The sequence below is a fragment of the Microtus pennsylvanicus genome, chromosome 12, assembly GCF_037038515.1.
Source record: "Microtus pennsylvanicus isolate mMicPen1 chromosome 12, mMicPen1.hap1, whole genome shotgun sequence".
Taxonomy (NCBI): domain Eukaryota; kingdom Metazoa; phylum Chordata; class Mammalia; order Rodentia; family Cricetidae; genus Microtus; species Microtus pennsylvanicus.
In genome coordinates, this window is record NC_134590.1 from 7,609,576 (window position 1) to 7,636,101 (window position 26,526).

At 44.2% G+C, this 26,526-nt stretch overlaps 1 protein-coding gene across 2 annotated transcripts in view; it reads right to left on the reverse strand.

Annotated features, from left to right (window-relative positions):
• Positions 1-923: 923 nt before the first annotated feature.
• The window catches only part of Gpat3 (glycerol-3-phosphate acyltransferase 3), a 50,329-nt gene continuing 24,726 nt past the window's right edge, over positions 924-26,526 (reverse strand). For both annotated transcript variants that reach the window (XM_075943181.1, XM_075943180.1), the window contains exons 4-13: positions 13,924-14,194; positions 12,375-12,449; positions 11,741-11,830; positions 10,267-10,360; positions 7,497-7,612; positions 5,989-6,044; positions 4,920-5,005; positions 4,118-4,246; positions 3,775-3,854; positions 924-2,289 (exon numbers count right to left, since the gene is read on the reverse strand). In XM_075943181.1, coding sequence (XP_075799296.1) covers positions 2,178-2,289; positions 3,775-3,854; positions 4,118-4,246; positions 4,920-5,005; positions 5,989-6,044; positions 7,497-7,612; positions 10,267-10,360; positions 11,741-11,830; positions 12,375-12,449; positions 13,924-14,194 — 1,109 coding nt within the window. In that variant the 3' untranslated portion in view covers positions 924-2,177. The remainder of the gene's footprint in view (positions 2,290-3,774; positions 3,855-4,117; positions 4,247-4,919; positions 5,006-5,988; positions 6,045-7,496; positions 7,613-10,266; positions 10,361-11,740; positions 11,831-12,374; positions 12,450-13,923; positions 14,195-26,526) is intronic.

A 26,526-nucleotide genomic window follows, 5' to 3' on the forward strand; every position in this document is an offset into this window, starting at 1 on the left:
TCTGCATAAATTTGGCTAACCAATGGTGCCAAGTATTTGAGAGAATGCAGCTTTGCCTTGTCCATTGCTTGGCCTCGTATCTCTATGGAGAAAGAATCCACTTCAAGGTGCCATGTTAGACGTTTTCATGGATGTTAGACAAGGCACACCTGGGGTTAGTCCTAAGGCTCCATGCTTCTCCAGAAAGGACTGTAGAGTCACGATGTCCTTTGGCTCTATCTAATCAGCTAGAGGAGCACTGACAGTGCCTGCCAATCTAACCAATCACATTTCCTAAGATGGCCTGAGTCTGCCTGCTTTAGAGGGGGTTTGTAGTGGGTATTCACCCCACCCACGACCTTGGGCTGACCTTCTCTGACCTTTACTATCCCTTTAAATGGGCTCTCACAGATTCAAGGACCAGATTCCAAATAGCCAGGCTGCACACCAAGGTGAGAAAGAGTGGTGGCTGACGTCCTGGGCTGTCTCAGTCAAGGTCACTCTTGCTGTGATGAAACACCAAGACCAAAAGCAACTTGGGGAGGGAAGGGTTTACATCACTCACAGCTCCATCATCCAAAGCAGTGCAGGTACAGACCTGGAGGCAGGAGCTGAAGCAGAGGCCATGGAGGGTGCTCCTTACTGACTTGTTCAGTCTGCTATCTAACAAGGCAGGATCACAGCCCAGGGATGGCACCACACACGATGAGCTGGGCTCCCCCCACTAATCACTAATTAAGAAAACGCCTACAGGCTTGCCTACAGCCCAACCTCGTGGAGACATTTTCTCAGCTTAGGCTCTCTCTTCGGATTGCTCTAGCTTGTGTCCAGTTGATATAAAACTAGCCAGTGTATGTCCAATAAAATCTGTTGCTGAAACCAAAACAACACTTGCTTGCTACAGGAAAAGAGGGAGACACGGAGGAAGAATAACGCAACACCCATTTAAAAATATAAAATTTATTCATAGTCAGTAAGACAGTTCACTTTCTGTATTGAGTTTGTCTGGAGGTTCCTAACAGCCTCAAGAGCTCGCCGCGGAAATACATTGCTATCATCAAATATTGCTCATGCTATTGGACTCGAAGAAAGCTTGTTTCCTCTTTAAAAACATTAAGGCTCAGTTTCCAAAAGGTAATTATACCACTTAGTTTTCTGCTTAAAAGGCCGGGGAAAGTTTGGGACTAAATCACTACAGTGAGGTTGGTGGGGGCACAGGAGGCAAGCTCCACGTTCACTCGCTCCCTACTGAGGACAGTGTGATTGTTTATTAAAGGCTCCTTCCCTTTTACAAACAAAAAGAAGAAAATCCTAAGACAAAGGAGATCTTTAGCACACAAACAAGAAAAGCTTTTCCCGCTGCTGCTGGACTGAACGTGTTGTGGGAACCACGGCAAACAAACGGCGCTCCTACACGTTTCTTAAATAAATATAATCAACATCTCTCTTGCAACACACAGGGAAAAAATAAACCCCATTCAATTCCTTTCTGATCAGGTGACCACAGATTTGCCCTTTTCCCTAAAAATAATCCTCCATTTTTCTTCCATTCTTAGGGCAGAATGCAACCATAATTATGCCCATAAGGAATGAGCTGTGGTGAGATTTCACACATGATACTGACGTCAACAGCTAGGCCAGGTGGCACATGCCTGGAACCCTAGCACTTGGGAAGTGAAGCCAGGAACAGTCAATAGTTCCCTGCCAGTCTTGACTGTGTGAGTTTGAAGCTAGTCTGGGCTATATAAATAACACCCTGTCTCAAAATAATAATAAAGGAGATTGAAGGGAGAAGGAAATCGAATTACAGAGTTTGGGGTTGTTTGTGAGAATTACCCTATTAATAAGCTCCAAGCACACTTTAGAAGCACTTTTTTGCACACAAAGATTTCATTCAATCATCAATGGCATGTCGTTTTACATACAAAGATTTCATTCAATCATCAACGACGCATCATTTTACAAAAGGCAGGCTCTGTTTCCACTTGAGAAGCAGCCTTACAACTCATTGAGTTCATAGTCTAACCAAGATGTCAGAAAAGGGCACCTGTAGGTTCTGCCTCCGGCATGAAGAGGTAGAGACAGTCATCCGGTAGAAAAGACTAACAATAAACAAGCTAAGAGCAGCACAACAAAACAAGGCTATAAAACGTCTCTCCTGAAGGCCAGCTCTGGGAAGCCACACTTATCCACGGTGCTCAGTCCAGGTCCAGGCTGGGAGAGCCATTGCCCACGATCATCTTGCTGTAGTTCTTCTGCTGCTCTTCCTTAAAGGTGTCCTTCACCTTTGCTCTCTTCAGTCCTCCATCCCTGCGGACAGAGAGGTACACATAGGAGGATGCTCTGCCAGTGAAGACATGGGGCCTTGTGCTCACACATGCCTCCAGGAGCCAGGAGGCCCAACAGAAACTGGAGCAGATAGATGCCTCCAGGAGCCAGGAGGCCCAACAGAAACTGGAGCAGATGGATGCCTCCTGGAGCCAGGACGCTCAACAGAAACTGGAGCAGATAGATGCCTCCAGGAGCCAGGAGGCCCAACAGAAACTGGAGCAGATGGATGCCTCCTGGAGCCAGGACGCCCAACAGAAACTGGAGCAGATAGATGCCTCCAGGAGCCAGGAGGCCCAACAGAAACTGGAGCAGATGGATGCCTCCTGGAGCCAGGACGCTCAACAGAAACTGGAGCAGATAGATGCCTCCTGGAGCCAGGATGCTCAACAGAAACTGGAGCAGATAGATGCCTCCAGGAGCCAGGAGACAGAAATAGGCTGGGAAGGCATAAATTAACTGATTTCAAGATAGGTGAATGGGCAAAATATATTTCAGTGACACTCCCTACTATTGGATAAAGGAATATAAAATGCTAGCCAGCCCATCTTTGAAGATATGGCCAAACTCCCAGTGTGACAATACCTGACAATGAGGACTGTAAGTTTATTAGGATTGGACGAGGTCAAAAGGGTGGGGCCCTTATAGCGAGTTAGTGCTCTTATTACAAGATACACTAGAGAGTTTGCTCTCTCTGTGCTTGAACAAAGAAAGCAGCCTCTGAAACCCAAGGAAGAACCCGCACCAGAAACCAGCTGATCACCCTAAGCTCAAACCTCTAGCCTTCGGAACTTAAAGCAAACAAATTCCATGAAGACACCACTGTGTGGTATGATGTTATGACAAGCCAAGATGACCAACACACACACCTACATTAATCCTTCATCAGAGAAAGAAAGAAAGAAAGAAAGAAAGAAAGAAAGAAAGAAAGAAAGAAAGCTATAGCTATCTATCACCAAAATATCTCACTTCCTTCCTTTCTTCCCATTCTTCAGTTTTCTGATACAGCAACAGTGAGAAAGAAACACAAACAGCCCTGCCCCCAAATCCAGGCTCCCTCTCCCTTCTTCTTTAGTAAAAGAACTCTCACTTCTACCTAAGACTACATTATCCAGTTTCCTTTGCAGCTCACTGCTACCCCGAGACTTGCAGGAGACAGATACAAGTTTGTTACTTGTGCAATTTCCAGTTTGTGTGCCTATGAAGATGGGCGTGTCCTTTTCCAAGGGCCCCCAGTCATTCATTTTCTGTGCTCACTGGCTGAAGGTAGAACCTCTATCTTGGGCCATAAGGTAAAGGTGGGTATAGGAATAAAGGCGAAGCTCTTAGCCAGCCTGGACTCCCAGGCTAAAGTGGGAGAGAAGTTTTTCTTGCGTACTTTTTGCTAACTCTGTAGCTAACCAGTGCGATTTTGTTAAGTGTATGTATTTTTACAGAAGAAGACAATTGCTTCTGAGAGGCTCTTACCAAGGCAGCTCCGTCAGTCCTCCTTGTATAGCGATGGCAGATTTAACCCTGTTCGCAAACTGAACCGCATCTTCTCCTTCCTGGTTAAATGAAAAGGTTACACTTCTTGAGTACAACGTTTTGAAACACCTGAAAATGTCTCAACATCATTTTTATCTGTTTTTGTATCACTAAATACATTACTAAGAAACATCCCGTTTGCTAAGAATGAAGAAAATTATGATGGGAGATTGAAGAAAAGCATGATGGGAGAAATGGAACTACCCAAGGCTTTAGGAAAAGGTTTTCTTGCTTTTATCTGATTAAATAAAACATCATAGACTGGACATGATCTAAGCAATACCTCTCTGGTCATGGGAGGCATGTACCACACATCGCAGACGATGGCCCAGCTGGTCATTATTCGAAGCAAGTAGCTCACCATGTTGTATTTACTGCTGTTCCAGAATGCGTCACCAAACTGGGGGTTGTACTGCAAGAGAACAATCATCCCAGCCATGAATTCCATGCTGGCTTCTTCCAAATCAGAGTTTCTCAAATGGTAAGATAAATGAGCCTATCAGATCCTGAGAGAACTGACATCTTCCCTTGATAGAATTTTTAGCAAGAACTAAGTCAACCCAACTAATGCCTTCAATTAGTGCCAACTGCTTTGCTAAGCAGAGCCCAGAGTGCTGCACTAAGAAAGCTATTAACATGACTTCTAAATATGTGACCCCACACTTAATTAGAAAGTCAGCAAAATCAGGAGTCAATCATATTTGCCCGCCAATAATATTTGTATTAGTATTAATACAACCTCAGCTGCATAGTCATCCTGTCTGCCCGTTTGGCCAACTATCTATCTTTCTGTATCTATGCATCTTCCTATCTCTGTCTCTAAGTATCTACCTACTATCTGAGCATCTATATATCGCCTACCAGTTATCTATGCATGTTTCTATCGCCTGTCTATCAATTGTTGATTTTCTATCTAGAAAGACTACGCTCAAAATGTATACTATAAAGATCCAAAGAAATTGAATATACAAGCGTTCTTCATTCTTGCATGTTTTAAATTTGTAATGATATCAAATAAAGCTTTTGTAACGATATCAAATAAAGCTAACAATGAAAGGCTCCCCATTTGAAACTCTGAATTCTACCTTCATTGCCACTGGATAGATGGTCCCTCCGATTTCAAAGCTTCCTTTCTTAAACATCATGACGGAAGTATTGTTGATGCAGGTACCTGGCAGAGGAAGTGAGGAATTCCTTTTATTTTATATTTTATTGTTGCTTTGATTGGTTAACGAATAAAGCTGTTTTGGCCAATGGCTTAGCAGAGTAAAGCCAGGTGGGAAATCTGAGCAGAGGCATAGAAAGAGAGTAGGAGGAGTCAACATGGAGCTGCCATTTAACTGCCGAAGGAGACAGATGCCCAGAATATTACTAGTAAACCATGAACCTCATGGTAAAACATACATTAACAGAAATGGGTTAATTTAAGATATAAGAGCTAGCTAGAAACACACTTGAGCTGTTGGCCAAACAGTGCTGTGATTAATATAGTTTCTGTGTGATTATTTGGGTCTGGGCAACCGAGAAACGAATGGGCAGTCTCGGCCTACAAGTCACTTTATAAAAATAAATTTTAAAAGGAATTTCTTTAGAGATTGTTACAATTTTCACATGGGTGCATGTATCTGGAGGTCAAAACTGCAGATACTTTACTGCTACTTTGAAAGTCAACTCTTGCTTCAAAAACAATTCAAAAGTTTGGAGTAATTTTAACAGCAAACTTTCACTTTGCCACTGAACACTTATCACAATGAACCCCATCACAATGATTGACAGTTTCAATCCATTTCAAGTATAACACCTACAAAGTCATAAACCGTGCTGTTTAATACCACTGTAAAAAAAATTACTTTACAAATCAAATAAGCATCAGGTGATGGTGCACACCTTTAATCCCAGCACTCAGGAGGTAGAGGCCAGTGGATCTCTATGAGTTCAAGGCCAACCTAGTCTACAAATCGAGTTCTAGGACAGCCAGGACTGTTACACAGAGAAACCCTGTCTTGAAGAGGAAAAAAAACATCACTAGGTTCTGTGACCCATCAGAAAGCAGGAAAAGAAAAGGCTCCCGTCCCTTCCTCGAAGAGTGCCAAAGAGTCCCTCAGATGGCTTACTGCCGTCAGCTGTAGACTGGTGGGCAGTCTCTGCTCTTACCTTCAGGGAAGATTAATATGGGCAGCTTTTTCTTATCAGCGATGTGTTCTTTTAATCTGTAAGAAAAAAATAAAGGATCTAGGAGTCAATATTGAGAGACAAAGAGATGAGAGTCCTTGTTCTTCATATCCTGCTAACAGGAAAAAAAGTCATAAGGAAAGAAATAACTGACAAAAGAAAAAGAGATAAGGGGCAAGGGGACAAGGAAATCGGGGCTCTTTCATTTTTTCTGAAGTGAGTGGGTTTTGCTAACTTTAGCCTAGTGTGTTTGGGATAGAGTCTCATTAGCTTCAGCTGGCCTTGAACTCACTGCGTAACCTAGAATGAGCTTCAACTCCTGACCTCCTGTTTCCACTCTCCAAGTCCTGGGACTACAGGTATGCATTGCCAAGTCCAGCTCTTCCATCTGCTCTTAAAAGGGACGTAGACAGCCACGTGCCATCAGTGTTCTGCCTTATCTCCATGTGTTGGTAAGTCCGTGTGTGGAAAAAATGGGAAGTCCGATCACGCTTGATCTGTCTGCATTATGGCCATTAAATATGTAACCCCTCAAATGAATCAGGATGAGCTTTCCTATTGAGTCAAACACCGTAAACCAGGAATGGGAATCCCAGTATTCAGGAAGGTGAGACAGGAGGCTGGCACAAGTAAGTCTAGCCTGGGCTCCACAGAGAGGAAAGGGTTTGCATTAGGAACACAGGCCACCCCTGCATGTCTAAAAGCAGTAAGCACAGCCTCTTCAGGGAAAGCTTTTCCTTAGCTTTCTTCCTGGTGGGTTCATCTCTCTTTCCGTAAAGATCTGCTGTAGCTGGGTATACTCTCTACAGCCATGTGTTCATGGTTCAGCTGCCACCTGTGGCACTGCTGAGGGCTGATGGAGTCTTTAGGAGATGGGGTTAGAAGAAAGACGTTGGTCACTGGGTACCTGCCCTTGTTGGGAAGACTGAGACCCTGGTCCCTCTACTCTCTCTCGTTTCCCTGTCCCCATGAAGTGATCGGCTTTCCTCTGCCAAATTTCAGTTTATTGTGTGGTCACAGACCCAAGCACCAGAGCCAAGGGACCACACACTGACTACCCAAACACCAGGGATCAAAATAAACCCATTCCCCTATTGTGTTGATTCTTGTGTATTTTGCGACAGTGACAGAAAGATACAGCGGTGATCATCAGCTCTCTGGTAACTAGATTCTAACGGCCCGGGGCCACTCAGCAGAAACAATCATTTATTCAGCAAATAAATTTTTGAAATTTTAAACTTTTAACAGTTCAATGATTGTACTCAAGTCATAGCAAAACAGACATCTGAGCTTTCCAGTCTGGTTATAATATGCAGCCATATGTCCCCCCTGACTACAGAATTATTACGTCAACCCTATCAATGACTCCAGAAAAATAGAGCTTTGCATGATTTTGTTCCATCTTAATATTTATTTCCTTTTGGTCAAAAGACCCAAGTCAATCAGCTTCTCTGTTCCTCCGGTGAAGGCCAAGAAACTGTACTGCTTACCTCTTAGTGACCAGGTGTCGGTCCCTCATCTCTGAGCGCTCAAACCAGACGTGTGGACAAGCCTTCACCATGGCTCTCTGAAGGATTCCCATCAACCCACCATGAACCTGTCCAACCTAGAAGTATCAGGAGAAACAGAAAAACATAAAGGTACAGCCACCCACAAGATGCAAGGAGTCTTTTCAAGAGAGGAAAATGCTGTTTCCCACTCAGAGAAAAGACTGGCTGCCTTTTACTGACAGGTAAGTCCCAAATCTAGTCAACAGATTTGCGAAGCCAAATGCAAGCCAAAATGTGTTCTTTAGCAGTGCCCTGGATGTTAAAGTCACTTCACTCCATGGACTGGCTTACAACTCTAAAAACAGAGATCCCTCAACTTCATCAAGATCACAGAAATGCAAGTCAAAGCCACACTGAGCTATGATTTCAAATGTACCCAAACGGCAAGGACTTAGTGCCTGATACCACACAAGGCTTTGGGGAAGGAGTGAGGACATCTAACAGCTGTCAAGATGACATAGTCAATTATCCTCCATTTTAATCGTTACTCTTCTAAAATATATCGGCACAATGAAAATACATGCTCAAAAGATTATGAGATATAGTATTGCTTATTGTTGCAAAATATTGAAAGATACATAAATGTTGAAATGCATGAACAATAGTGTCAATAATGTAATGGTAGTGGAGGGGTGTGTGTGTGTATGTGTGCATACATATGCATATATATGGTAGAATATGTGTGTGTGCATACACATGCATATATACGGTAGAATATGTGTGTGTGCATACACGCGCACATATACAGTGAATACGTGTGTGTGCGTGTGTGCATATACACGCACATGTACAGCAGAATATGATGCAGTTGAGCAAAGGACAAGGCTGACCTCTAGGGCAGATAAGGAGTGATGCTTTTTTCCAGACAATGGTGTTAAATGACAAAAGCAAAAACAGATAAAAATGTTGTCTCTGGGGTGAAATAAAAAATGAAATGATACATTTGCCTTTTTTAACCCTTCAAGAAGAAATAAGATGTACACATGATGCACAGAGAGACATACTTACAGGCAAGACAATCACATGTAAAAAATGAAAATAAATATCTTTTCAAAGTGGGGTGCTCTTGGGAGCAGACCTCCTTTTGTAACTCCACGCCTTCTTTCTGACAGTCAAATCCTCACTAGACATCCTGACTTTAGACTCCTCATCCTACAGAGTGAGCCAGTAACTCCTGTTCCTCATAAATTACCCCATCTGCAGTACTCTGTTAGCAGGTCAGCACAAGGTGGACCTGAGAGAGGCAGCTCAGCTGCCTAGGCCTCTGCTTCTCCTACGATGAAATCCCAGGCCTGACCTAACTGCATCACAGACAAAATCAGATACAGTGGATGAAGTAGGTATGTCACACACATGGAAGGCTGGTACGGATGCCCAAGCATGTTCTGGGGCTCTGAGGGCTGCCTTGGGTGGGCTTTAGGAAGGATGCCTAAAGACTGAAATTATATACAAAATTGTGTTTGTATGACACATGTGTGTTTTCTCCAGTTTCTTTTCATTTTTCAAAGTATATAACCATCACTAATTAAAAAGTACTTGTCTAAGAGTTACATGTTTTGAAGATTTTATTTCACTATTTATTTACTTTGGCAGAGAAATGGGGGTATGTCAGAGTCTCTCTTGTGTAGCTCTGACTGGCCTGGAACTTGCTATGTAGTCCAGGCTGGCCTCAAATTCACAGCTATCCTCCTGCCTCTCCCTTCTGAGTGCTAGGTTGTACTTTTATTTGAGACATTTTTATTTCTTTTCTGATGGTGCTGGGGCTAGATCCCAGACAAGTATTCTACCACGGGAACATGTCGGAATCCACTGAGATTACAATCTTAGGAAAGCAAACGTAGCAGCAAGTGAGAATCTTTACAGAGGCCTTGTTGATCATACAACCCACGGAGAGTGTACATGCTGGCACCGTGCAAACCAGTGTGCAGGACGGCACTCCCCACTCACTCAGAACACACACACCAGTAAGGTACCCCTCAAAGGCTTTCCCAGAAAAGCACCCTAGGCCACCAGTATCAATCTGGAGAACTGACTGGTGAACAAAAGCCACCGTATGTCCTCACAGCCTGACCCTCCATCCACACCCTCCACTGTGAGAAGAGGAGAACCCAGGACACTCATCTGTCTAATCGTCCTGTGCCCACACCTCCTTAGGACACGTCTGACCCGTGAGCAGGAGGAAGCTTGAGTCAGCATCTGGGATTCACCCAGCAGAGGAAATGTCAAGACCAACTGTTTGAGCAACAGAAGGTACGGCAGACCTGGTTTTGCTATGGACTTCATGGTTATTGGATTTTCTGCTGGTTTCCTTTGCAACCTGAGACCCAGGCTGAGGCACAAGTATTTTGCCTTTCTTTCCAGATCCTCATGAAAGAAACAGATTTTTTAAGAACTGTACTCATCTCTCTGAAAGGAGAACTAACTGGCTGGCTGGATCTGTAAAACTCTGGCGAGGAAGACTTTAACATTGTACGGTATACTAAACACCAGCTGGCATGTTCAGAGCAAGATGAAATCAACGTTACAAAGTTCCGTCAAGGAGTTTTCCCACCTTCCCTATTACAGCTATCTTCCCACAGCGTTTGCTCCTTGTGGAAATGCACTGTGAGGCCTATCCTGCTCGGTCCCAGCCAAATCCCTAATAACAACCAGCGCTCTAGTTTACAATGCAACAAACACACACAACTGAACTACAAGGAGCCGCTCTTACCATGGCATAGCATCCATCCGTTGTCAGGATTAAGACATCGATGGGAGAAGTGTGATTGGCAACACAAATGCCGCCCTTCTGGGGTCTGTACTGCCTGAAATTATAACAATTATAACAGCCATAAGAACACACTTGGTTTTTACAGGGCAGCATGTAAAGACTCGCCATATGCTCCCAGCACTTGGGAGGCAGAGGCAGGCAGATCTCTGTGAGTTCAAGGCCAGCCTGGTCTACAAGAGATAGTTCCAGGACAGGCACCCTGGAACTACAGAGAAACCCTGTCTCGAAAAAAAAAGACTTACTATATGGGTCCATCTTTAAAACATTACCCCGTGTATTACGATGAGCTGTGTGAGGGACCATGACATTCTTTTTGTAATTTATAATTTGCTTTATTAAATCACAACTATTTTGATTTATGTTGATTGCCCTGAGTATAATATGCTATTATGTTGTTGAGACAGGGTCTCTTGTAGCCCAGGCTGGCCTCAAACAGACTGTGTAGCTGAGACTGGCCTTGAACATCTGATTCTCTTGCCTCAGCCTCCCAGACATTAAGATTACCTTGTGGTCCACCACACTCAACCAGTTTAAAAACTTTAAGGAGCCCTTTGTTGATTAACACCTGGTCAAACCAAATGACAACATGTTTCTGCCTGTAAACGAGACCAGTCAGGCTGGGAAGAGCTTGTTCTAGAATTCCTACAATTACGATGCTGCCAGGCAGGGTGGGTGGCTTGTATCTGTTATCCCAGCACTTAGGAGACCAAGGCAAGAGGACAGCCACAAGTTGGAAGCTAGCCTGTGCTACTTTAATGAGTTCCAAGACAACCAGGGTTATGTAGCAAGGTCTTGTCTCAAAAAGAATGATAATAGTAAATAATAACAAAGCTTTTTAAAAATAACATTGAATTATGAGAAAAGTAATTCAAAAGCAATCACTTTAGTTTAGTTGATGCTTTTCCCCTAGCTACTTGTATTCTCTGATTGTGGGTAAAGAGAGCAGAATAAAGTATTCCATCATAGGAACCAGGTAGAGAATTTTAGAAACAGCAAGACTAAGTGTGGAAAACAGGCCTCAGACTCAACCATACCCCAGGACTGCCAGCAGCAGCATCTTCAAAATAGACTGACCCAGCTCAGAATCTGACTTTGAGCCTGCGCCACCCTGGGCAACCAGACCCAGAGTTCCCACAATTCATCTCTCCCGTGAGATAGCAGTGCCCACCCCCCAGGAATAACCTACAAGACGGTCACACCTCAGCACATGCCCGTCTACGTGCTTAGTGTTAATTTTTGTATTCCTTCTGCTCAGTGTTAATTTTTGTATTCCTTCTGAAAACACAGCAATGAGGAATACAGAAGTTCCCAGAACCCACTGCTGCCTCCCCGACCACCTTCCAGCTCTCATCACCCCCACCCCCTCCCTTCCCGCTGGATCTGTCTGAAGCCCGCAGCCATGGCCTACACGCACTTGTTATGATAACGGATGGTTCCAGACAGGGACCGAACACAGATCCTAGAGCAGGTCAGATGCACCAGTTCGCTCAGCCAGTTTTTGAGTCTGAAAGAAAAAGAAACCGTTTTATTATCTTGTCCTGGGTACTCCTAAGAAACACAATAAAAGCTTCAATGCGCTGCTCACAGCAGCCTGGGTTCTGTTGCGCCAAAGAGTGATTCTTGCCATCTCGTTCCTGTGTTGTCTATTAAAGGCCCAAAGTACATCAGGAGAATTAAACAAAATTCCAGTATGAAGTAACCCCCACCCCGCCAGATTAAAATAAAGTCCTAAAAGGCCAGCTGAAGTTTTTTGGGTCTGGACCTCCCAGGTTGCCAGGGTCAAAGACTTTGTTTTTTCCTCAGGGTTCCTCAGTCTCACTTCCTTTTTTCCTTTCCCCTTGGAAAAATCTACTTTCGGTTTGAACCGATTAAAAAAAAAAAAAGAAATCAAATAAAGACCATGAAAGATGAATTCGGTAAGAATGCTCACAAGTGGTTTGAGACCATAACATTAATGCAAAACTGACAGACTATCCCAATTCTCGCTTAGTGGGCACAGCTAGGGAGAGAGGGCAGTCCTATGTGAGGCGAGGAGGAAAGAGACACACCTGCTGTCTGGGAGCTGTCCAACCACCGTAGTTCCTATAATCATCAAATTGATCCCAATGAAAGCCAGAGTAACCCTGAAAGAGAAGAGAAGGCTACTGTAAGCACTTGCCAGACGTTAGGGACACAGCCTGAAGAATTCCCTCACAGCCTCCTAAACACGGAAACTATTTTAACTTTGGAGACAGAGCATTATGGAGTATGGTACAGTGATAGGAAGGTCTGGTAAATATGGATTCCAACATGACTCTATAGATCGTTCTATGATTCATTTTGCGAGGAAGATAAAAAGATGGTGGGTTCTCAGAAATAGAAGCTCTATGGGGACACAGACTGGTAATCTCAGCACTTGGGAGGCCAAGGCAAAAGAATCAGGGGCTCAAGACTATTCCAGGTTGTTTAGCAAGTTCAGGGCCATTTGGGCTTCATGAGACCTTGCCTCAAAAAGCATCAAATAAGCAAAACAAAATTGAAAAGCTCTAGTATTGCCTGGCAGTAGAGGCATACATCTTTAATCCCAGCTGTTGGGAGGCAGAGGCAGGCAGGTATCAGTAAGTTCGAGGCCAGCCAATCTACAGAGTGAGTTTCGGGACAACCAAAACTGTTACACAGAAATTCTGTCTCAAAACAAAAACAAATAAACAAAAAACCAAAAAGCTCTAGTATTTCCTTCTCAAATGTCAGAAGACAGTCTTGTGCATCCCCAGAATACTTGGACCCCACTTTGGAAGCAAAGAATTAAGGTTCCGGTGGAGGCCCCAAAATGTGAGCCTATATCCACCTTGTCTGATGGTCAGAGAGTTTAAAGGTGGCTCAAAATTGTTGACAACAGTGTAGCTCCACATCCTGACTCAGGATGTGGTTACTTGGTCTTTTGACATGAAGGTGGCTCACACAGGTGGATCCATTCCATCCTGACAGATGGTCAGGATATACAAATGTGCTTCTGCTCCTTCTTCTGTAATAGGAGGTCACCTGGGGAGTGGATCTCTTCAGGATACTTGGTCTAGAGTGGCTTCACTGCCTAAATAACAGAATGCTAATGACTTGATGTCTCCAAGTGTTAAAGCAATGAACTGTTGGAGTTGTCCTTTGTATCATGTTAAAGAAGGCTTCGGTTGCCTTCTTCCCCGTTTCATATTGGAGTATAAAAGCAGTGGGGTATAAAAGCGTGTGGATAATTAACCTCAGACAATTTCTGTATTCACTGGGATGCCCTCCCGGTACTGTTCTACGGTTTCTGTTTTATTATTTTTTCATGCATCATCATAGTCTTTACTTATATTTCTAAATTCCCACACCCCTACCCTGGCAAGAGGTATTTTTGTCGAGGCTGGCCCGACAGGTTCCAGTTCTGGTAATAGTATATACGTAGTTCTGAATTTCACCGTTTACCACAGCTGCAACAATTCCCAAAAGACCGTCTAATCCACAGTATTAGGACACAAAGGAACACGCACATACACATACAAACACTTAAGCAGCCATTACACACATCATGAAGAGGGAGGCTGGACTGGATGGACCCATAAAACCAGGCAGGAAACTTACCTCAGAGGCAGGAGAAAGCAATAGCGTATTAGGACACCCAGCACCCACACCATAGTGAGCTTTGGACTGATGTACTGGAAGTTGACATTGGTTCTCGTGAGGAGGTTCCATGACACTAGCTCCTCAGAGGAGAACCTCTGGGTCACCTCATCTTCTACAATGGCTTCCAATCCCTTTTTGGAGAAGTAAAACACATCGGAGAGCTCGAAGTCCCGTCCTCGAAGACCGGAGAGCCCTTTCTCCATGGGTGACTCATCTCTTTGGATAATACCTTAAAAAGAAAGTATCAGACATGAGAAAACGCCATAGGAGCAAAGGGGCGATGTTAACTGCACAGAACACAGAAAACAAGCTCAGGGAGTGTCACGAGTGACGTGGGCGATGCAAAGATGTTAGCGCATGATGGGAAGAGGTGAGACCACAGCATCTTCACAGAGCGACCTCCACCCAGTGACTTCATAAAAGTTACTTCATAAGAGACTGGGGTCTATGTGGTGACAGAATGCTGGCCTAGTATGCACAAGGCCCTGAGTTTAATCCTCGGAACTGCCAAAAATATTTAATAAGGAAAATACAGCCAGACATGGTGGCAGACGTCTTTCATATAGGCACTCAAGAAGCAGAAGTAGACAGATCTGTATGAGTTTGAAGCTAAGTAGACAGATCTGTATGAGTTTGAAGCTAGCCTGGTCTACTTAGAGAATTCCAGCCAGAGCTTCATCATGAGACCCTGTCACAAAACAAAAAGGAAACCAGAAGGTGTTTCAGAAAAATAAGCAAAGCACATCTGGATTGATAGAAGTAGCTGTGTTTCAGGAAAATATGCAAAGCGTATCTGGATTGATAGGCATAACTGCATTAGTAAACAGACACTTTGATGTTGCGATAAAATTTGGTGACAGAAATGGTGACTGCTACCCTTAAATCCCCTGTGTAAAGTGGAAGGACCTGTGGCCAGTCTTAAAGTGACTCCCCAGGAAAGGACTAAAAGAGTTCTGCTGGGGATTGGTAATTCCACTCCTAAAATGTTCCTCCCTAAGAGACACAGGGAAGACATTCACTGCAGCACTTTACCCAGGATTGGTAATCCCGTTCCTAAAATGTTCCCTAAGAACACAGGGAAGATGTTCACGGTAGCACCTTACCCAGTGATACACAGCACCACTGTTAACAAGGTTCCAGTATCAAGTGAAAAGAGATGGGACTTTAAACCAATTTAAAGCCATGAAATACGTTTATGGAAGAAAACATGCTCTTTGGGTAACAGTATTAGGTTTTCTTCTCCACTGAAACTATTTTCTGTAAAAAAGTAATTCAAAAGGTTTTCAAAGCCAAATTTACCAGAGAAGGAATGTTTCTTTCTCTCTTCTTTTTGATGTTCTAAAGGAATAACAGCATGATGCACTGGGCGACCCTTGTAGAGGGCCCAAGAAGTCCTAAGTGGAAGAAGTCCTGAGTGGATGTGTAAGGAATCGATGAAGTCCTGAGTGGATGTCTATTGCTCTCAAGAACACCAACGGCCTCACACCCACAGACACTGGTGAAGCCTTCCTGGAGTGATGCTCAGAGAATGGCAAAACTGCCCTCTATCCCAGAGATTCCCAACCTGTGGGTCACAATCCCTACGGACCAGATATTAACATTACTATTCATAACAGTAGCAAAATTACAGTCATGAAGCCGCAGTGAAATAATTTTATGATTGGCAGTCACCACCACATGAGGAAATGTATTAAAGAATCACAGCATTAGGAAGGTTGAGAACTATTGTGTGATTGGCCACACTGGCAACCACAGCTTCCTGCCAGACAGCTAAAACCTGAGACTGCTCAGGTATACTGCTCGCCTATAGACGCTTCCTACCAAGACTAGCTAACTCCTCCCTGTGTTGTACAGAATGGATGCCCTAAGGTTCTAAGCTGTTGTTGCCAAGTAAGTTCACTCCATCAGAGCGAGTACAGTGAGCTTTCTGCACATCTGTCTGTGTGTCTGTCTGTCTGTTCTTCGTGCCTTCACAACCGCAGTCATGTCAAGTCCCAGCTGTTCTGGGTTCAGGACACAGCAGAAGAGAAAGAAAACTTGACTTGAAATTGAAAATCAGGTTGTATTTATGTCAGGCACCAGCTCCATGGTGGGTGGGTGACTTTTATATAATGAAGAAGTTGGACATCTTTAGTTTTCTTACAGGACTAAGGACTAAGAGAGTGAGAGGATATGTGTGCTTTGGCCTAATTGTTTTATCTAATAACTTAATTATAACAACAAAAGAAGTTAATCAAAATAATCAGAGTAATAAAGCATGCTCTTGAATGCTTATTAGATTGGTTTTTTTTTTTAAGTTAGGTCAAATCTTTCTTGCTTTTAATTACTTCCAGTGGATGGCCCAAGACTGTGTCCCCACCAAGTTACCCTCTTGCTCCACAGGTTCTGCAATGCCCTAAGGCAGAGTACTCACTCTATCCAAGTACTGGCTGATACTCAGCAATGCAACTGTTTCATTATTTAGCAATCTATATCTTTCTTAAACATCTACAAAGGTTAGAAGGCAAAGCTTGTCAGTAAATCTCTGAATAAAATACATCAGGGACAGAAGATAGACCTTCTAGAAATATCCTTTCTCTGAAAGGCCAGAGATGAGAGAATGCAACTCCGGGTTGATTACATAACTGAGCTAAGGTGGAAGAACGCTGCCTACACTGCGGCTTGCCAGCCCCACCCACCTGGGACCTAGCCTGTGCCCTGCAACTCCAATCAAATGGAATGCAGTTCTGTATTTTTAGTTAAGTATCTTTCAAAAATGTGTGGACAGCTGCAACGCCACGGGATGGACAAAGAAGACTTCTATCATATACTAAGACACAAAAAGCCAGCAGAAGAATGAACTGCAAAGCTCAGTAAGGACGACTAAGAACACAGCAGGAGAAAGCCTGTCATGACTCGACTCTCAGAAAAGATGCTCGGCTTCACTGCGCCACAACAACACGGTCACATCGAGTGACCCACAAATTAGTAAAACTGAACTGGAAAGCAATTCAGCACCGTGGAGTAGAGGCAAACATTCAGAGAGCAGGACTCGGGAATTCCACTCAGATATCTTTTACACAATACCAAATGCACAGAAAGGCTACAAGCATGGGTCATCCCGCCCAGATATGCTAATTGCCTTCATTTCACCACATTTACTTTGTTATTCCATCTCTACGCATGAAAATATTTTTCTGGTCCACTTAGAAGAAACTGTGCACACAGTGTTCTTTATCTCTCCACAGACATTTCCTCGGGGTACTTAACCAGAACAAAAGTATCAAAAGCGAAGAGGTTGGCACCAAAGCAATGCTGGTGTCTGATCTACCTGATTCAATCTGTCACCACTGTGCTTTAAGAAGAGGTTGGCACAAAGCAATGCTGGTGTCTGATCTACCTGATTCAATCTGCACAACTGTGCTTTAAGAAGAGGTTGGCACAAAGCAATGCTGGTGTCTGATCTACCTGATTCAATCTGCACAACTGTGCTTTAAGAAGAGGTTGGCACAAAGCAATGCTGGTGTCTGATCTACCTGATTCAATCTGCACAACTGTGCTTTAAGAAGAGGTTGGCACAAAGCAATGCTGGTGTCTGATCTACCTGATTCAATCTGCACAACTGTGCTTTAAGAAGAGGTTGGCACAAAGCAATGCTGGTGTCTGATCTACCTGATTCAATCTGTCACTACTGTCCTTTAAGACAACTTTTTTCCTGATCCAATATTCAACCCAAGCTCCTACATCACATTTACATGTCAAATCTTTTAGCTGCCTTAAATATACTAAGCTTCCTACATCTCAAGATATTGTTTTATTTATTAAACATGGTGCTGGGCATAAATATGATAAAAACCACAACAGGAAAATGAAAAAAATATCTGAGATCACTAGACACACAATACCTGAAGATGGATTTATAAACTAGGCCCTATGAGAAGCCACTACTCAAAACGTTTTCTTTCTGAGATACAGTAACTACTGCAGGTCGAACTATGCATCCAATCTGCCAAATTATAAACTTCTGACAGGAAAAAATAACTAACATAATCAATATACAGCGAAAACCACAGGAAGAAAATAACTAACATAATCAATATACAGCGAAAACCATGAGTCAGGCGTCAAATTGGAGGTTAGAAAAAAAAGTAAAAATACTTTTTTGAGCACTAAAAAATGTCTGGAAGGAGACTAAAATTTATCACACGCACACATCAAATTAATATAGGCACAATTCTTACACTATCATAAAGAACAGGAGTTGGAGAGATGGCTCAGTGGCTAAGAACACCGGCTCCTCTACCAGAGAAACCAGGTTTCCTTCACAGAGGCAGCTTACAAATGTCTCTATAAACTCCAGTCCCAGGGGCTGTGACACACTCTTCTGGCCTCCAAGGGCACAAGGTGTACACACAGTGCACAGGCGTACACACAGGTAAAACACCCATACACATAAAACAATAACAATGATTTTTAAAGAGAGTCTAGTTGTTTTTAAACAGACCAATCTTGATCTTTCAGACCCCACACTTAAGTGAGCAAACACGGACTCTAAGACATTTTCCTTTAGTTTTACAATTCAGTTTAAGAAAATAAAGCCATGAATATTTGAACTTTGTCCTTACACAAAATGCTCAGGCTGAGCCAACATAGACCATGCTTGGTTAAAAATGAAAATTAAGAGCTAGCTCTTGGTCTAATGCAAGAGATTAATTGCACAAGGTGCCCTGTGGCCCTCTGCCTTGGCCTGCAGAAACGGACGCGGGAGTCAAAACCACCTCCTCCACAGTTAACTCTAAATTAGCCGAGTGAACTTTTGGGATACCTGCCCCTTTGGAAATCGCGTCCCGTCCTCCGTTATAGATGGAACTTCCTAAGCCACCGATTAAAAGAAGCAGACCTACTGCAGATCCAAAGAGGACATGGTAATTACACACTTAAGTAGAGCCTTAACCTATCAACGTTCCAAAGGTCAGGAGTCCATTGTTCCAAACCTTGATTAATCAAGAAGCCAACTCAGCTATCATCCTCTATCAAGAAGGCAGGTGGGACTGAAGGCATAGCTCAGTCAGCCGGGTGATAGCCTAGCATTTGACTCAATCCTCAGCATCGTATAAAAGTCCAAACGGGGATTAAAAGGTGGCTGTTCCTCCACAGGACCCAAACTGACACCCAGCACCCCCTAGGTGGCTCACATTGTAGCCCCATTCTCAAAGATCAATGCTGTCTGCTTGCCTCCTTGGGTACCAGGCATAAATGGTACACCAACATGCATGCATGCAGGCAAAACATGAATACACATAGAGCTAAAACTGCAAATAAAAATAATTTATTAAAGAGCGGAAGTAGCTGCGCACACCCCTGGAATCCCGGCGATTCGGGAGTTGAAGGCCAGAAGTTCAACAGCATTCTCAGCTTTAGAGTGAGAAAAGGCTGGGTTACCTGAGACCCTGTCTCAAAAACATTTTTTAAAGTAGGCAATCAGCCAGATGGTGGTGGCACACGCCTCAAATTCAGCACTCAGGAGGCAGAAGCAGGACAGCCAGAGCTGCTACACAGAGAAACCCTGTCTTGATGAAAGAAAGAAAGAAAGAAAGAAAGAAAGAAAGAAAGGAAGGAAGGAAGGAAGGAAGGAAGGAAGGAAGGAAGGAAGGAAGGAAGGAAGGAAGCTGGGCAATGGTGGCGCACGCCTTTAATCCCAGCACTCGGGAGGCAGAGGCAGGCGGATCTCTGTGAGTTCGAGACCAGCCTGGTCTACAAAGCTAGTTCCAGGACAGGCTCCAAAGCCACAGAGAAACCCTGCCTCGAAAAACCAAAAAAAAAAAAGAGTAGACAATCATCTATTCTAATATTGTTTTTGGATATTGTATATGTAAATATCTAAAATTAAGTGTACACTCTCCAGGGGAAGGGGGGAGCATGAGAACATTCTGGGAATTGGTCAAGTTCCATTTCTTGGTTTCTCAACTGTGGGTCTCAGCCCCTGAATGGCCCTTTCATGTGGGTCACCTATGAACATCAGAAAACACAGATATTTATAGTACAATTCATAACAGTACAAAAATTACTGTTATGAAGCAGCAACAAAAGTAATTTTATAGTTGGGGTCACCACAACATGAGGAACAGCATTAAGGGCCACAGCATTAGAAGGTTGAGAACCACTGCTTTGGATGTAAGCTAATTAAGTTCACTTTGGTAACAAAATATGCATTTGTAATTTTAGACTCTGTGGTAGTTTGAATGTAACTGACCCCATAATCCCAAAGGGAGTGGCACTTTGAGAAGGTGTGGCCTTGTTGAAGGAAGTGTGTCACTGTGGCGGTGGGCTTTGAGGTCTCTTTCGCTCAAGCTTTGCTCAGTGTGACAGACGGTCCACTTCCTGTTGCCTTAGGACCAAGAAGCAGCCAGCACCATGTCTGTCTGTACACCGCCATGCTTCCCACCATGATGATAATGGACTGAACCTCTGAACTGTAAGCTGTCACCCCAACTATTCCATTTTTAAGAGTTGCCAGGTTATGGTGTCCCTTCACAGCAACTGAAGTCTTAACTAAGACAGACTTCTTCCTACATATACTGTTCTCCTATTTCATCCCCAGTTACGCAGAAAGTAGAGCAGGGAGGAGAGGGGATACTATGGCATGTGGCCTGATAAGGTCCCTCCTTATGAAAACCCAGTTTCCTTCTGAGCCATAGCTATGATCAGCCTGATTTTAAACAGACTGAGAGAACAATTATAACCATGGCTGTTAAAGCTGGAGAAATCCTGCTGGGATCTGAACGTCGGTCCACCTCATTCTCCCACTTGTTAATTGCTATGACTTTGATATGTGAATCACCGAACGAACTACACAGGCAAAGAACAGGTCCCCTGTCCGTCCAGCTTCTCGCATCCTTCTTCACAATGATTCAGCGAGAGCTCGACAGGGCCAAGCCCCAGTTTCTCCACTTCCAAAGCATCCCCTGCGCCATTAGTCAGGTCATAGCTTCAGGGTGTCCGTCAGGTAATCTATGCTTATTTCACAGCGACTCCTTCACTTCAGCCTTTCCCAAATACTTTTTTTTTTTTTGGTTTTTCGAGACAGGGTTTCTCTGTGGCTTTGGAGCCTGTCCTGGAACTATCCCAAATACTTTTTAAAATATTCTTATTGTTATAAGTTTAGTTAAGTGTAATAATGAAAATAGTGCTATGATTATCGTTTCTTGATTTTGTTTGAGAGAGTGTCTCATATCCCAGGCTGGCCTTGAATGACGTCGCTGTGTAGCTGATGGCCACGACTTTCTGATCCTCCTACCTCCAGATCTCCACATCAGAGGTCACAGATGTGAGCCACCATATCCAGTTAACGGTGCTGAGAAGGTAACCCAGCATTTGTGCGTGCTAGGCCACGTGAGTGTGTAGGTACCTTTGGGGGCAAAAGATGTCCAGTCCCCTAAAGCTCAAATCATAGACTATCGTGAACCATCTGACGTGGGTGCCGGGAACTGAACTTCGTCCTCTGGAAAAGCAGCTGAACTGTAATTTTAGATTCCTTCCTACATGGGGAATGCTGAGTCAGCTCTCCAGCCCCAAAATACACTACTACCTATTTGTAAATTCCAAACTTTCAATGTCATTTATAGGCTTAGTCTACAATTTATTTGAGTTTTAAAAACAGTTCAACAAGCCAAGTAGGGTGGATGCTTCACACCTATAACCTCAGCACTCTGGAGGCTGAGGCAGAAAGATTGGGGCCCTGATCCAAATCAAAGCACAAATAATTCCACAAAGAAACCCAGAAAAAAGACAGATGAAACAAATGTATCAAATTCTCAATAAATGCTTTGGATAAGTTGAAGGGCTCCAGCAGACTGGACCATGTCAACACCACGGTGCTGCACCCGGGCAATGAGAATTCTACCTTTTACCTTTCTCCCCTTGCTAATCAGCCCTTAGATTAAACTAATTAAATGCCCAATCAGAACCTCCCAACACGTGCTCGCTCATTCACAGACTCCTCCCCCTTTGCCTTCCTTCATGCTAACACTTGCAAAGCCCTTTGTGCTATTTCTGATTCAGACCCAGCCACTCAGTCTCTTTGCCTTGCTCAATAAAGGATCTCAGCCTAATCCCAGCACTCGGGAGGCAGAGGCAGGAAGATCTCTGTGAGTTCGAGGCCAACCTGATCTACAAGAGCTACTTCCAGGCCAGGCTCCAAAGCTACAGAGAAACCCTGTCTCGAAAAACCAGAAAAAAATAAAAAATAAAAGTATCTCTGTGCTTGGAAATAAAAGTTTGGGTGTGGTCTGTGCCTAAGCCGGGATCCAGAGGGGAGCACCTGGCAGTACTTGGTGAGTATGTGCAAACACTTCAGGAGACCACTGGCACTTTCTAACAAAGCTGAACAATAGTTAGTTGCTTATCCTACAGCCAAAAGATTGACCAGAGTATCTGTACAACAATGTTCTCAGCAGCCCTGCTCCTAATGGTAAAAAACTAAAACCAAACCAAATGTCAATCAATATGACCACAGATGAACAAACCCTCGGTGTCTGTGTAAAGGAATATAGCACAAAAATGGCCTTTAAAAATCTGCCTCACACGACAGAAGGAAGCCTCCAGACCGTCTGCTGAGCGGGAAAGGAATGCACACACGACAGAAGGAAGCCTCCAGACCGCCTGCTGAGCGGGAAAGGAATGCACACAGAGAACATGCAGCATGACTCCACATACATACATTTCCAGGCCAGGAAGAACTAATCAAAGAGAAATCATTCTAGGTGAACTGAAGGACAGGGAACACACTGGACACGGACTGGAAAGAGGAGGCCCAGCTTCCCATGGAGCCCAAACCACTCTAGCACTGAGTGAGACCCTGTGTTTAAAAAAAAAAAAGTCATATCAATCTTGAAATACCACTTCAAAGTTTCAAAACTTAGACCGAGCTTGACTAAAGGAGGTAGTGGACCCGTGATCATTGCATAGAGACCTCACCAGGCAGCGGATGATTTGAAAGCCTGCCAGCAGCGTGCGCTGATGCTAAGAGATCCTGTGGGTGGGGTCACCATAAGTGAGATTGCGGGGACACGCCTATTTAGATACCTGAGCTCAAGTACACCTGCTGATGTGAACTGGCGTGAGTCAGCAGAAATGAGGAAGTTAGTCAGTTAAGCAGAATGGCGCCCGCGTCACCAGAGAGGCAGAAAGAGGAAGGGATATGACATGAAACACTGGCCAGTACCAACATGACTAAAGCCATACCACATTTTAAGGGGGAGTGTGCTCCGCCTTGCAAAAAAATTTTGTTATGTGGTGTGTGTGTTGAGACTCGGTCTATGTAGACCAGGCTGGCCCTGAACTCACATAGATCTGCCTGTGTCTATGTAGACCAGGCTGGCCCTGAACTCACATAGATCTGCCTGTGTCTATGTAGACCAGGCTGGCCCTGAACTCATATAGATCTGCCTGTGTCTATGTAGACCAGGCTGGCCCTGAACTCACATAGATCTGCCTGTGTCTATGTAGACCAGGCTGGCCCTGAACTCACATAGATCTGCCTGTGTCTATGTAGACCAGGCTGGCCCTGAACTCATATAGATCTGCCTGTGTCTATGTAGACCAGGCTGGCCCTGAACTCACATAGATCTGCCTGTGTCTATGTAGACCAGGCTGGCCCTGAACTCACATAGATCTGCCTGTGTCTATGTAGACCAGGCTGGCCCTGAACTCACATAGATCTGCCTGTGTCTATTGTCTATGTAGACCAGGCTGGCCCTGAACTCATATAGATCTGCCTCCCAGTTACAGGGATGGAAGGCATGTACCACCATGGCTCATAACTTGAATTATGTATTCCATCAAGGAACCAGAACAGCATCCTCTTTACCTAGTCTCAATTTCTTATTATTTTTTAGTAATTTATTTTATTTTATGTGCATTGGTGTTTTGCCTGCATGTATATCTGTGTGAGGACGTTGGATCCCCTAGAACTAGAGTCACAGATGGTTGTGAGCTGCCATGTGGATACTGGGAATTGAACCCAGGTCCTTTGAAAGAGCAGTCAGTGCTCTTAACCACTGGGCCATCTCTCCAGCCCTAGTTTCAGTTTCTTATCTCTTAGTATCTCTCTCCCTCCAAAATTCCCCAAAGAGGAAATTGAGAATGTACCTCAGTGGTACAACTGTTCAGCACGTACAAAGCCCTAAGAATCTTCCTCTGAAAACCAAGAGAATGTCACTGGCTGTAATGAGGTATCATCACAGCCTATGACTTGAAAAATAATGTCATGTACTTACTATACACGTTGCACTATTGCCAAATAAGTTATCTTGTTTGTTGTTGTTGTTGTTGTTGTTTTTTGGTTTTTTGAGACAGGGTTTCTCTGTGGCTTTGGAGCCTGTCCTGGAACTAGCTCTGTGGACCAGGCTGGTCTCGATCTCACAGAGATCCACCTGCCTCTGCCTCCCAAGTGCTGGGATTAAAGGCGTGCGCCACCATCGCCCCGCTTTATCTTGTTTTTAAAGGCCTGTAGTCTCCCTCCCTCATGATGCTGTCTTCACCACAGTAGGTTTCTCAATATACTGAAATGGAAATGGGTCAGGGTTTGTCACCTGGGTCCCCTGTATCGTGATGCTGCAGGGCTGACCTGGGTGAAGCGAGCTGGTCCAGGTTGTCACCTGGGTCCCCTGCATCAGGGCTGACCTGGGTGAAGTGAGCTGGTCCAGATTATCACCTGGGTCCCCTGCATCCCGATGCTGCAGGGCAAACCTGGGTGAAGTGAGCTGGTCCAGATTGTCACCTGGGTCCCCTGCATCAGGGCTGACCTGGGTGAAGCGAGCTGGTCCAGGTTGTCACCTGAGTTCCCTGAATCAGGGCTGACCCGGGAGAAGCGAGCTGGTCCAGGTTGCAGAGTACCAGGAGCTCAGGAACACTCACATCATCCCAGAAGCTGCTCCATCCTCTTGATACTGTTCACCACTGTCTCTAAGAAATTATGGAGGGAAGGGCATACCACTCCTAGAGGAGCCTTCTGGAAATGCAAGAATCCAAGCAGTCGATATTCCTCTGAAGCTAATCTAAGCTCTGGAGCAAACAGAACTTGGAGGGAGACGCGCTGGGAAACCATGCATCTGACCTAGGAAAGTGAGGGAAGCTCCCTCACACTGCTCTGAAACGGGAAGGACCCTTCCTGAGGTTCCGCCTGTCACCAGGCCATCCATACATCACCGGCTTCTTACCATGCTAACACAAGTAAAGGATTCTCTCCTCCCAGGCCCAGGAACCTCTCTCTCAACATAGGAGCATGCCTCATGTGCCCATCTCCTCTGCACAGCCTGCTTAGACATTGATTCCACTGCTTGCTTTATTTTTGGAGGGTGTGGTGGGGGAGGGGTTAACCAAGAGCTTCAGAAAGGAAACAGAAGTGGGAAATGCCACAAACCATTCAGAGAAAAGGAGAAAGAACTGATGGATGATCTTTGTGGCTTTCATGGAACAAATGACCCACCTCCTACAGGTGACCCACCACTATAGAAATAAACACAGCTTCAGTTTTTCATACATAATTTATACCCACCAAGATAATCAGGAACTATAAATAAAAAAAGCAAATGAAAACAGGGGCTGGAAAGGTAGCTCAGTGGTTAAGAATGCTTGCTGCTCTTCCAAAGGAGCCAAGATCAGTTCCTAGCACCCAGGTAGTGCACTATAACTCACAACTGCCTGTTAACTCCAGCTCCAGGGGCTCTGTTGCCCTCTTCTGGCCTGTGAGGGCATCTACACTCCTGTGCACATACCTACCCACATACAGTCAGACAGATACACACACACACAATTTCACAACAAAAAAACGCTTTTAAATAATCGTGATGTAGGTACATGTATGCATGGCAGTTCGAGTGTTTGTGGGGCCAAGATGCCAGACACCCCCGGAGCTGGAAGAAGAATGGTCTTCAGGAGCAATTCATAAGCTCAGCCATCTCTCCAGACTTAATTCTTTTTAAAAATGAGAAGAGTTTCATTATTAGTTCACAATTTTCAACTGTCTAATGTACTAACCTGGCAGGGTTTTCTGATCATTTTTAACTAATAAGGAGATTTTCCTTACATACAATTTAATTATGTGATTTTGACTTAAGCCAACATTTTTGTTCCATCTTTTAGGAATATGAAGAAAAGTAAAAGACCAGCCTGGTCTACAAGAGCTAGTTCCAGGACAGGCTCCAAAACCACAGAGAAACCCTGTCTCGAAAAAAAAAAACAAAACAAAAAAAAAAAGAAAAGTAAAGTTTACTTTCTCTAGTAATTAGACAACTTTAGTGAGACATCCTCATTTTCCTCTGGACTTGATAAACAGCCAACTCAAATCTTGCTAATTTCTGGTTTGCCGTGTGTGCGTGCATGTGTGTGTGTGTGTGTGTGTGTGTGTGTGTGTGTGTGTGTGTGCGCGTGCATGTGTGTGTGGTACATGAACATGAGTACGCACATATCCAGGCTCAGGCATGCAGAAGCCAGAGCAGAATGCCAGGTGTTTGTCTTTATTGCCGTCCCTCTTGTTGCCTTGGGACAAGGTCTCCTTGAACCAGAAGCTCCCCATTTCTC